The sequence below is a fragment of the Thrips palmi genome, unplaced genomic scaffold (genome assembly GCF_012932325.1).
Source record: "Thrips palmi isolate BJ-2018 unplaced genomic scaffold, TpBJ-2018v1 HiC_scaffold_10, whole genome shotgun sequence".
NCBI classification, from domain to species: Eukaryota; Metazoa; Arthropoda; class Insecta; order Thysanoptera; family Thripidae; genus Thrips; species Thrips palmi.
In genome coordinates, this window is record NW_023144621.1 from 695,602 (window position 1) to 706,315 (window position 10,714).

The window sequence follows — 10,714 nt, forward strand, 5'->3', positions numbered from 1 at the left end:
TGTATTCCCAATGGAAACCTTGATAGCGAACGTCGCAGATCACAGCAGAAAGCTAAGAAAGCTAGCCCTTCTTGGGTCCCGCGTTGGCCAGCACGCTGGTGCAGGAGTACCAGGTGCGGAGCGCGTTGCCGGCGCTGCTCAGGTTGAGCGGCCCGAGCCCCTTGAAGCTGAGTCTGGCCGGCCGCTCGGCCAGTATCTCCATGAGCAGCAGGGCGCGGCGCATGCCGGGGGTGTCGTCGTCGTCCACCTCGAATCAACACGTTTAGTTTCGAACCAAATCTTAAATTAGGCTTCACTGCGAGAAAAAAGTACGGAAAAAGTACGGAACACACTAAAGTACTTTGTAGGTTTTTCTGCGCGCCAATGCACGCAATTAAACATGCACTTCTTAACGCACGAATTTGTGCGCGAAAATGCACGATTTCGTGCGCAAGTATGCAGAAAATCGTCCATTGTCGCGCAGAAATTCGTGCGTTACGAAGTGCATGTTTAATTTCGTGCATTGGCGCGCAGAAAAACCTACATAGTAATTTAGTGTGAACATGTCTGGTCAATAATTTGCCTGAACCATCCCTACCTGTCCTACTACGGAACTTCTGTACTTTTTAACCGTACCCAATTACCTGAGTTCTTATGGGACAAACGGACGTTCCGTACAATTTTCCGTACTTCCCTACCATTTTCGTCTGCACATTCTCCATACAAAACTACGCAATTTTTTGCAGTGTTATGTTTACAAATCGAATTCGAATAATTAAATTGAGTTCGAATTGATGTCGAATCGAATGGAGTTCGAATCGAATTGAGTTCGAATCGAATTGAGTTCGAATCGAATTGAGTTTGAATCGAATTGAATAAGAATTTAATTCGAATCAAAATTAATTCGAATTCAATTCCAATCAAAATTTATTTGAATTGAATGCGAATCGAATTCAACTTGAATCTTAAATTGGTTTTTAATTTCGAATCGTACCTTAATTTGTCTTAAATCAAATTAGAATTGAATCATAAATAATTTTTTGAATTCGAACTAGCATTGAATCTTACATAAGTCTTAGTAATCGAATCAGGTAAGGAGTTGACGTAGAACCCGAACCATTTGGTGCCAGTTCGGAGTTTCCTGGCGGTTAATGACTTTTTCCTTTCCGTCAGCCTCAGTTCGAAGACGAACCACCACCAAAGATCAGAAATTTCGAGTAATTCTAGGTCAAACTCAGCAAATTCAATCGAATATCGCCTGATTCGATTTGATTTCGAACTATTCGCACATGCCCACCTCGAAGGCGGCGTGGAACGCGTTCTCCCGCACTGTCAGGCTCACGTCCGTGAGGCTCTGGCTGAGGATGGCCAGCGGCATGAACACCGCGAGGTTGATGAAGGCCGCCGTGAACGTGAGCATGCCCATTTCGTCGTTCAGCACCTGGACCACATTATGCACAGTGGGCCAGAAGACCGGTGGGGGCGGCCGAAACTCTAGACGTGTTTTCACCCAGAGTCGCCAAACAGGACTCAAACCGAACGTGTGACACCATCAATGGATTCCTGGTTCGGAGAGAATCCATTGGGGCGGGGGGGTCACGCTTTCGGTTAGAGTCTCATTTGCCGACTCTGGAGCTCAAAACGCGTCCGGGATTTTGACCGGCACCACCGGTCTTCTGGTCCACTGTGTGATACGGCGCAGTTTGACACAAAAGCCGCAATAAATCGCAACAAATGGGTTTCTGAGAAAACCAGGCCATCTTGCCACGGCGCGTCTGAGAGAGAAAAAAGGGTGCGTTGTGGCAAATTGCCAATCTCCACTGTACCATCTAAGAGGGTTGCCCGTACAGTACCGTACAGTAATCAATACATTCACTGGCCTTTTTTTTCTTTTCATATTTCAGAACGCAGAAAAGCACGACACGCAAGGAATCAATCTCCTACCAACTTACTTGCAGAGTGCTTATTAAAGGGGCGGAGAAACAGCACAGCATGAAATGCGTTATGCTGTCAGAGTAAAGCTCCTCCACCTTCCGTGCCAGGCATAATATCTGTTCGAAAAAAAAACACGTTGAAATTACATAGGAAGGCCACACTGCAAATCCAAGTGTAGGACAGGTCGACACTTTAAGGCGTAGACCAGTTTGTCCTACGCTTGCAAGTGTCGACCAGCTGTGTGCGACGCTTTGAAGTGTCGACCACACTCTGTCCGACGCCTGCATGTGCAGGTCACTGTTTGTCCTACGGCAAATTACACTGAGTTTCCTATTGTGGTCCCACACTTCGGCCGTCGGACATGCTATGGTCGACACTTGCAGGCGTCGAACACTGAGTGGTCGACACTTCAAAGCGTCGGACACAAGTGGTCGACACTTGCAAGCGTAGGACAAACTGGTCTACGCTTTAAAGTGTCGACCTGTCCTACACTTGGATTTGCAGTGCAATGGAGCAGGCCTTTTTCGTTATCCAGTGTGCACGGGGGAAAAAAAAAGGGGGCCCCCCTTGGGTTAAAAGTACCAAAAAACCCGGCTGCCTGGGTTTAAGGGGAGCCACCGGTAATAACAACTAAAAAACATTTTTGGAAATTTTTTTCAGGTTTAGATTTTAAAAAGTTGTACTACTAAGGCATGGTTTTGGTAACATTTACCAGCGTTGTGTTTTTAAATTCCTTGTATTTTTAAACTATCCCTGTTAAATTGTCCTCGTAATTTAAAATTGGAAGAGACTAAATTTTAACAATGCGTTTGAATCCCTTCGGTGACCTGAATCTCCAAAGGACCCGTTCGAGAGCAGGCCAGGGGGCCCCCTCGTTCAGCTGCCTTGGGATTGGAGCGAAAACGTCTGGCCGGCTGGCGCCCCGGGGGGCGGCCGCCCAAACCTTCGGGCGGGCTCCCCCATGTGGGGGTTGGTGCGCGTGGCCAACGACCCCTTGGCTCGATGGGGAAGATGGGTGGTTCGATCCCGGCCAGAAGCAAACCGGAAAATAATTCTTCCCAGCTTTACGACCTCCCAGCGTACATGTGGGGGCGTAGAGTTGAGAAATTCCATTTTCTTCTTCTGCTTTGTCTTGTCTCAACTCAAAATTTTTACTAGAAATTTAGTTAATTTTACTAGATTGGGGGTCCGATGGCATGGTAAGGTTTACCAAGAATCTGGTTATTTTTACTAGACAGAGACCAACTAGGCAGTCTGGTATTTGTAACTAGATTCCTTGTTGGTTCCTATTCAATTAGACTGTCTGGTAATTGGCACCAAAATCCTAGTTGCTGTAACTAGACTTTTTTTTCAGTGTGGGGGCGCACAGTGGGCCAGAAGACCGGTCATCATCATCAGCGCTGTTAGGCCTCAGCAGACCTCTAGCGTTCGAGTAAGCAGGAGGCGGTCAAAATCCCGGCTGCGTTTTGAGCTCCAGTGTCGCTTAACGGGACTCGAACCGACACTGCAAGAAAAAACCCACAACAAAAGTACACACATTTCTGGTAATTTTTATCGTCAGGAATTTATTGTACTTTCAAAGTACAACAATTGTTGTACAAAGTACAATGGAACCGGCATCAGGATTGCTGTGCAGTTTAGGCCCCGTTGTGGTTTGTACAATTCTCGTTGTACTTTCTACAATCCCTGTTAAACTTTTATCGTATAGCTTTTGTTGTACACGGCAAAAACGGTTCCTGGTTTTCCCAGGAACTCCCTGGAAACCGCCTATGTCTCTACCACAGGCTTCCTGGGAAAACCAGGTTACGTTTTTACCGTGTACATTTGTTGTACTATTCACAATTTTTCTTGCAGTGGAACGCGTGATCCCACCAATGGATTCCTCGTTCGGAGAGCAGGCCATTGGTGGGGTCACACGCTCGGTTCCAGTTCTGTTTAGCGACTCTGGAGCTGAAAACGTCTAGGCCGGTCTTCCGGCGCACTGCGGGGCGGCCGACGCAAACCTTCTGGTGCAGGGCGATGGCGGCCTCCACGTCCCGGTTGGTGCGCGCCCTCCGCAGCCAGACGCCCAGCACGCCGTACTGGCCCATGAGGGACGTGACCATGACGCCGATGAGGCTGCCCGCCGCGTAGAAGCCCGTGCACCCCACGAGCATGAGCACGGCCTGCGCCAAGCCCCCGGCCCGCGCGGCCTCGTCGCTGGTCGGGGCCGGCCAGACGGCGCAGTACAAGCCGCCCGAGGCCAGCACCGTCAGCCACACGCTGCCGATCATGGCGCTGCCGAAGTAGGTCTGGCGAAGGCACACTCTCAAGAACAGTAAACCCAACTGTCTACGAAGTACACTCTTGAAAAAAAATGTATGCTTGAGAGAATATTTGGCAAAAACGATTCCTTGTTTTCCCAGCACTGAGAATGAATGGGTCACCACCATCACCCTTTAAATGGGTGATGCAACTTCGTTGCTCAATTTTGGGTGACGAAAAATTCATCACCCGAAATTTGGTAACAGGCGTTAGGTTGCCCAAATTTTGGTAACGCCGTCGGCGACGCCGTGAGGTCCGCTATGACGTCCTTCCGGGGCCACCACGATGACCGAAGGCCTCAACGCCGCATTGGGTCATCGTGGTGGCCCCGGAAGAACGTCATCGGGGACCTCACGGCGTCGCCGACGACGTTACCCAAATTTGGGCGACGATTTTATGACTGCCCAAATTTGAGCGACGATGCGTGCGTCACCCAATGAAAGGGCGATGGTGGTGACTCTTTCATTCTCAGTGAGGAACCTCGCCTGGAAATCTCACAGGTCTGTACTTTAGACTTCCTGGAAAAGCTGGGTACCGTTTTTGAGGAAAACCTTGCGAAATCGACAATTTTTCGCGGGAACTAGGCGGTATGTGAAGAATCGACAGGAGTTGCGGAAGTCCCGACTGGAAAGTCTGGCATAGCGGTCTCACATCCATCCATGGTCTCACGCACCCATACGCTGGATGAGGAACATATCACTAACCTGCAGGTTTGTCATTCTGCGGTGCATGCGGTGCGCATGCGCCAGCACTTTCTGCCAACAAAGTAAAGTCAACTTGAAGAAACCCTCAAGCAGCTTAATAGCGCAGAGTCGATGACGACCTTGTCCATTTTTATGCCAGAAAACTCAAAAGCTTGGCTTTACCCTGTCAGAGTCAGAACTCAAGTTCAGAGATATCGATATTCACTGATTTTGCAGTGAAGATAGTTCATAAACACTTTTAGGTGCCTCTGCAGTTAGGATAGTTCTAAATCTGCTCTGACAGTTAAGATTGCTCTATTAGTACGCGTCGTTATGGTGTTCACCTGGATGACAGGGTCCTCGTCGGCACCCTTCTGGATCTGCTTGGCGACGTCCTGGAGGTCCCTGAGAATGGCCAGGGTGCGGTCGCGTCTCCGGTAGAAGGTGACGTTGGCGCCAAGACACGAGTAGAAGCCGCAGGCCATGTTGGCGGGGTTCGACGCCTCCACCAGGTCGGCCGAAAGCAGCGCGGCCGTCCCCATCATGGCTGCACACACCCCCACGAACACTTGGGGCACCTACACTGGCACGACCAGAGTAAATCACTGAGCCACTCGTGGAGCGTGCAGTCTGTACGCCTTTCTCGCAGTGTACGAGCTCATGCGCTCCGTTTTCCCGCTTTTCCCCATCTAAATGAGGGGACGTAGCAGCCATGGATCTAGGTCTCCAGAGGGCATGTCTTGAAGCGTAGTTGCACTGTACGCTTCTAGGAGGGAGTAAGCACGGTAAAAACGGTTCCTGGCTTTCCCAGGAACCCCCTGGAAATCGCCTATGTCTGCGCCTTAGGGCTCCTGGGAAAACCAGGTACCGTTTTTACCGTGAGGTCTTCGAGCGTAGTTCCTGTGCTTGAAAGAAGCGTAGAACTATCGAGTAACCTTTAGTTTTGCCAGTGTAGAGTCGCGGCACACTGAAACCCATCCCACCCCACCTTGAAAAGTGGTCTTTGCAGCTTCGGAGAAAATCATAGCTGCTTCATGTGGGTGATCAGTCATTTCGTCGAAAGGCCGGGAACAAGTTTTTCGAAACTAGCAGAGGATTTAACGCTGGTTTCAGAAGCAAAGTTGATCCTAGATCACACGAAGCCGGGAGTCTTACTCGGAGCAACTGGGTGAATCTCGCTAATGTGTGACCCTTTTGTGTGATGCGGCGTTTATTCGGTGATACAACGAGTCTCCACTAAAACAAATACGTACTTTTTTAAGGTAAATGTACAGGAAGACTCGAGTAAGGAAACATGGAAGAAAGCACGGATCCTCCGTTCTTATTCTACATAAACTATTAAATGAGCTCGGAAAACGGGTACGGCGCGAACGGTCCACACGGTAAAAACGGTTCCTGGTTTTCCCAGGAACTCCCTGGAAATCGCCTATGTTTCTACATCTATGGGAAAACCAGGTACCGTTTTTACCGTGCAGGCAAATTGTTGTCCCGCCAGACTATTGCGTATACTTGTTTGTACACTCACGTGCTTTCCGCACATTTGCGTCGCACGAAGCTGTACGATTCTCCGAACAAATTTGTACTTAAAAGTTTGCATGTTCGAAATAGTTGTGAGACCACGTACAAAATTGTACAAATGCGTTTAATGTGCACTGTCGCCGAAATTTGGCGAGAAGATCCGACTCTTTGAGTTACTAACAGTGTGAAGAATTGCAGGGTTGGTAACTAATCCTTCTTTCCTCTGGTGCTGTGATGCGATCTTTACCATACTGCAGACGAACATGGCGAAGATGCGTTGTCGCAGTCCTCTCGGGCCTTCTCGTCGCAGAAGCCATATCCAAAAGCCAAGGTCCGTGACCATCGACATCGCACTGGCAAGGCCGCCGACTCCCCGGCAATCTCCCGGCGGCACTAAATGTGTAAACATGCCGTGTCAACGTCAGTGCCGAGACATCCCATGAAACATCCGCGCTGATTGAGGTAGTCCCTTCCTCCCCGAAAATGTTAAATTTTGCGAACATTGCTTGTGAAGAATATACTGCGCTACAAACTGAACTGTGTGCCAAGTGCCCATCTACAGATGCAAATATCTCAAGTGTGTACTTTTCAAAGCATGCATCCGAAGATGTATACCCAGAACACAGTTCAGCTTGTGGTGTACGAAATGGAATCCAATGGCAAGCCTCTTGAACTAAATCGTCGATTATACTCAAACTTCGGGTGAAGTCCTAGGCCACGGAACAAATCAAAAGTAGAACCCCTGAGTTTATTTATTTAAAAATGTTGTGAAAGTCTTCAAACAGTAAGTCGAATACAATTCCTGACTCTTTGTGACACACTGAAAGGACGTCTGCGACAGCACCAAATCGGCAGCCACGTGATAGATTGTGTCGTTACTATGGAGTGCGCATGTACAACCATGAGTTGACCTTCTCACGAGGATCGCACTCTCAACATCCTACCGCGATCTTTTTCTTCGTAATACACACAGAAAGCTCAGTGTTTTGACAGCACAGCGAAGGCAGTAACTGTGGTGAAGGGATCTTAGCAACTTATGAGCAGTTCCTTCACATTACTAACACATTTCTCTCTATTATTTAAGATTTGGTGTCGCACCCTCATCCTTTAATTGACATATTATGAATGTTCATTGACGTTTAATAGAATTTTGTTGAGATGCTTAACATATTAGTCGAGACAAAATTGATTATAGAAAATTGTGAAAGAAATAAAAATGCCATTATGCTTAATTATGTGCACAAAAGTCAATGCGTCATTTGTGAAAAACTCGCGGTAAGTACGAGTCTGCGAGTGTGCCGAATACTCAGAATTAGCTCAGTATCATGACTGCGCGGCATTTTTCAGTAACACGTTCAAAGGGAAATAACTGCAGCCAAATTAGTACACCAAACTTCATCAAACTTGTGACATTCACTGGAATTAATTGAAATTCATCAAAATATGTTTATATTCATTGAAATTTTTCATAAAATTCAGTAGTTTTTGCCTGAAATTCATTAAAATTCAACTGAAATTTATTATATTCGTACACTGAAATTCACTCACAGTGATTTCCCCTTAAGGACGTTTGGGAATGCCGACAACGGGAGAAGCTCGGACGGAGGAATGGATGCACGGCACCCACCCTGCACTGGCAGGGGCCAAAAGGCGGAACGCGTGAGAGCAAACCACCTGCGCAGCTGTCCACCTCACCCACAGCCTGCGTTCAGCTCCAATGCCAGTAAGGATCGTCCAGACATGGTAACAGACGCAATCGGTGGCCTGAATTCGGCAGTGGCATTTTGACGGGACGTGTTGGCACAAGAACGTCAGTATGACTTTCGGACGCATCCTGAAGGGTAACGGGTTGCAACCGGCGGCTCGCATCGTCGGGACTGCCAGTGCAGCGGCGGAGGCAGGGCGAGAGTCCAGGAGGCAGGGCTTGGTTACACACGTCCAGTGGAGCTGCGGGGCAGGCTGGAGTCGCAGGCGGTCGGCCACCGGGCGGCGCGGCGCGGTGCTGTCGTCTGCTGCTGCGTGAGGCCGCTGCCGGAGTGTCCCACAGCCAACCTGCACAGAGGGGCACGCCTGCTTCTCATGTCCAGACCGTCGCCATTAATTTTTCAGTCCAACGAATTCTTCATTATGTGTGCTAAGTCATGATTCACGGCCCTCCCCCATTGTCACTGGAGCGCGCCAAGAGTCTCAAGCGTTGCGTGTGCCGGCCGTCTGAGCACAGTCCACCTCGAGAAGATTCGGTGCGGAGGTTTTCTGGTCGACTTTCAGCGCAATACGGAACCGGGAGCGATTGACACGATCTGGCTCGCGAAAACTGAGAGTGAAAGAGTCACAATGACGACTGAAATTTAGGGTGGGGTGTCCTTTGCCCAATTCGCGGAGAGAATCATTTTAGCACCCAAATTTGAGAGGGGGAACCATCCTCACCCAAATACGGGAGATGGTTAGGAATATGGGTGATACTATCTGGCCCTATAGGCAGCTGACAGCCCATTTATTACTCAAATCAAATGAAATCAAACAATTCAAAGAGAATATGTATGGCCCTCACCCGAATTGGGGTGATAAAGTATACCTCGCCTGAAATTGGGTATAATAGATCAAGACTTTCAGTGAAAGCACTGTACTTTTGATAATTAGATTCATATTATGGCATAATTTTCAATTATTTATAAAAGTTTTTGAAGGGAAGAGATTTTGCAAGCTTTGGCAAAGTTTAACACCCAAATTTCGAGTTTTGATTTTTTTGGTTTAAGGGGTAGCCTATGTTTTGGGCTTCAATAGATTTTTCAGGCGCATGGAATTCAATGGACCTCACAGTAAAAAGTGAACAAAGAACCGCTTCGTAATACGACGGAAAAGAAGGCATTGTAAAATGAAAGAAGAAACGATTCGTTTTCAAGCGCAATCCTTCGTTATACAAAAGCATTCCTTCATGATACGGAGAAATTCTACAATTCCTGTATTTTCTTCACAAAGCAGTTGCCTCGTTTTCTGAGTATTGATATCGCGATGCGCTTCAAGATTAACAAGCAATTATTCCGGTAGGAATCTGACGATGTTTAGACTTCCTCGGTAGACTTACCTCTCTTTTCCAAACTGTGTCCAGTGTGTCAGGGGAATGGAGTCGCATCGTCGAGGCCTGTCGCCGATACGAGTCCCTGGGGCTCACGTCGGTCACTAAAATGGGGTAGTACCGATATTTTTCTTTAACAGTGGCCGCAGCTCTGAATTGGTGCCGAGCGTGTGTCCGAATCGACGTAACGCGTGGACTCACTGAAATTTTCCTGGAACTGTCGCCCACGATATTCGTAGAGTTGGCAGCACTCTTGAGAAAACACGAGGGAGCAGGTACGACTAAACGGTGAGCGCCAGAAATCTGAATTTTAAATATAATTTGTTCCTAGCCATTCGACTTATGCGTATCAATGCCATTTGAAATAAACCGCTCAAAGCGGACAGACTGATCGAATTCTGGCCAAATAGTGACTACAAAATTCAAAACTAGAAACTGTTAGCAGGCAAAGTTCGTGAAGGATACATTATCAAACCAAGAAATACAACTCCATTAGCAGGCATACTCTGTAAAGAGTCGATTTAGTGCTGTGTCACCTCCACCTTGCAAGGCAGTATTTCAAGGCATGCAACAAGTGGGTGACGATTTGATAAGAGGATCCCGACCACCTGAACAAGTCACTTGCATCCAAAATCGCACGGGGACGAGAGTTGACACCCACACACAGGCATCTGGAAAAAACTCGCGGTTCCGCGAGCCGAACTGGAGTCCTGAATGGTGGTGTTAGTTACTACCACTAGCTAAAGAAAAACCTACGGCCTGGTCGCGTCACACTCCGAGGGGTTTTCTTATTTAATTACAGCACCATGACCGTTGAATTTAGAGGGGAATAGTGAAGGATACTTTCGGGGACTGTGGACCGGAAGTCAACAGAAACGACCTCAACGTGGTACAGATTGTGGCCTAGAAACAGAAATACTGCTATGAAGTAGGTTTCAGACGAGAAGTTGATTTGTGACCGTCATGTTGGCATATCGTTTTGTTTCCATGTCACGCTTGATCGACTTCCGCCAACATGGCGCACTTCCGTTCCAGGGTCCACGGAAGTCCTCAGCAGTGTCTGTGTTCAAGGGGCAGTCGACTCAATACCCTTCTTCAGCGGTTTAGATACCGACAAGCGAAAGATCCTATCGGGGTGCGGTAAGGCCCGGCCCACAGTGGGTGAAAAGACCGCACGGTAGAAACGGTTCCTGGTTTTCCCAGGAACTCCCTTGAAATC

General features: G+C 48.1%; 1 protein-coding gene across 1 annotated transcript; it reads right to left on the reverse strand.

The window, feature by feature from the left end:
- Window positions 1-61: 61 nt before the first annotated feature.
- LOC117654224 lies at window positions 62-9,777 on the reverse strand. Its single transcript, XM_034400494.1, has 9 exons — window positions 9,505-9,777; window positions 8,356-8,471; window positions 6,667-6,812; window positions 5,246-5,479; window positions 4,923-4,973; window positions 3,918-4,205; window positions 1,932-2,030; window positions 1,277-1,420; window positions 62-247 (listed from the first exon to the last, which is right to left on the reverse strand). Exons 3-9 carry the CDS (start codon window positions 6,766-6,768, stop codon window positions 62-64), a joined length of 1,104 nt encoding a protein of 367 aa, XP_034256385.1. The 5' UTR covers window positions 6,769-6,812; window positions 8,356-8,471; window positions 9,505-9,777.
- Between the last annotated feature and the right edge of the window lie 937 nt (window positions 9,778-10,714).

Coding starts and splice junctions, on each gene's coding strand:
- LOC117654224 (XM_034400494.1), bottom strand. CDS start 6,768: ATGTCGATGGTCACGGACCTTGGCTTTTGGATATGGCTTCTGCGACGA. Junction 4,206..4,922: donor GCAGAATGACAAACCTGCAG/GTTAGTGATATG, acceptor TGCCTTCGCCAG/ACCTACTTCGGCAGCGCCAT. Junction 1,421..1,931: donor CTTTAATAAGCACTCTGCAA/GTAAGTTGGTAG, acceptor AATGTGGTCCAG/GTGCTGAACGACGAAATGGG.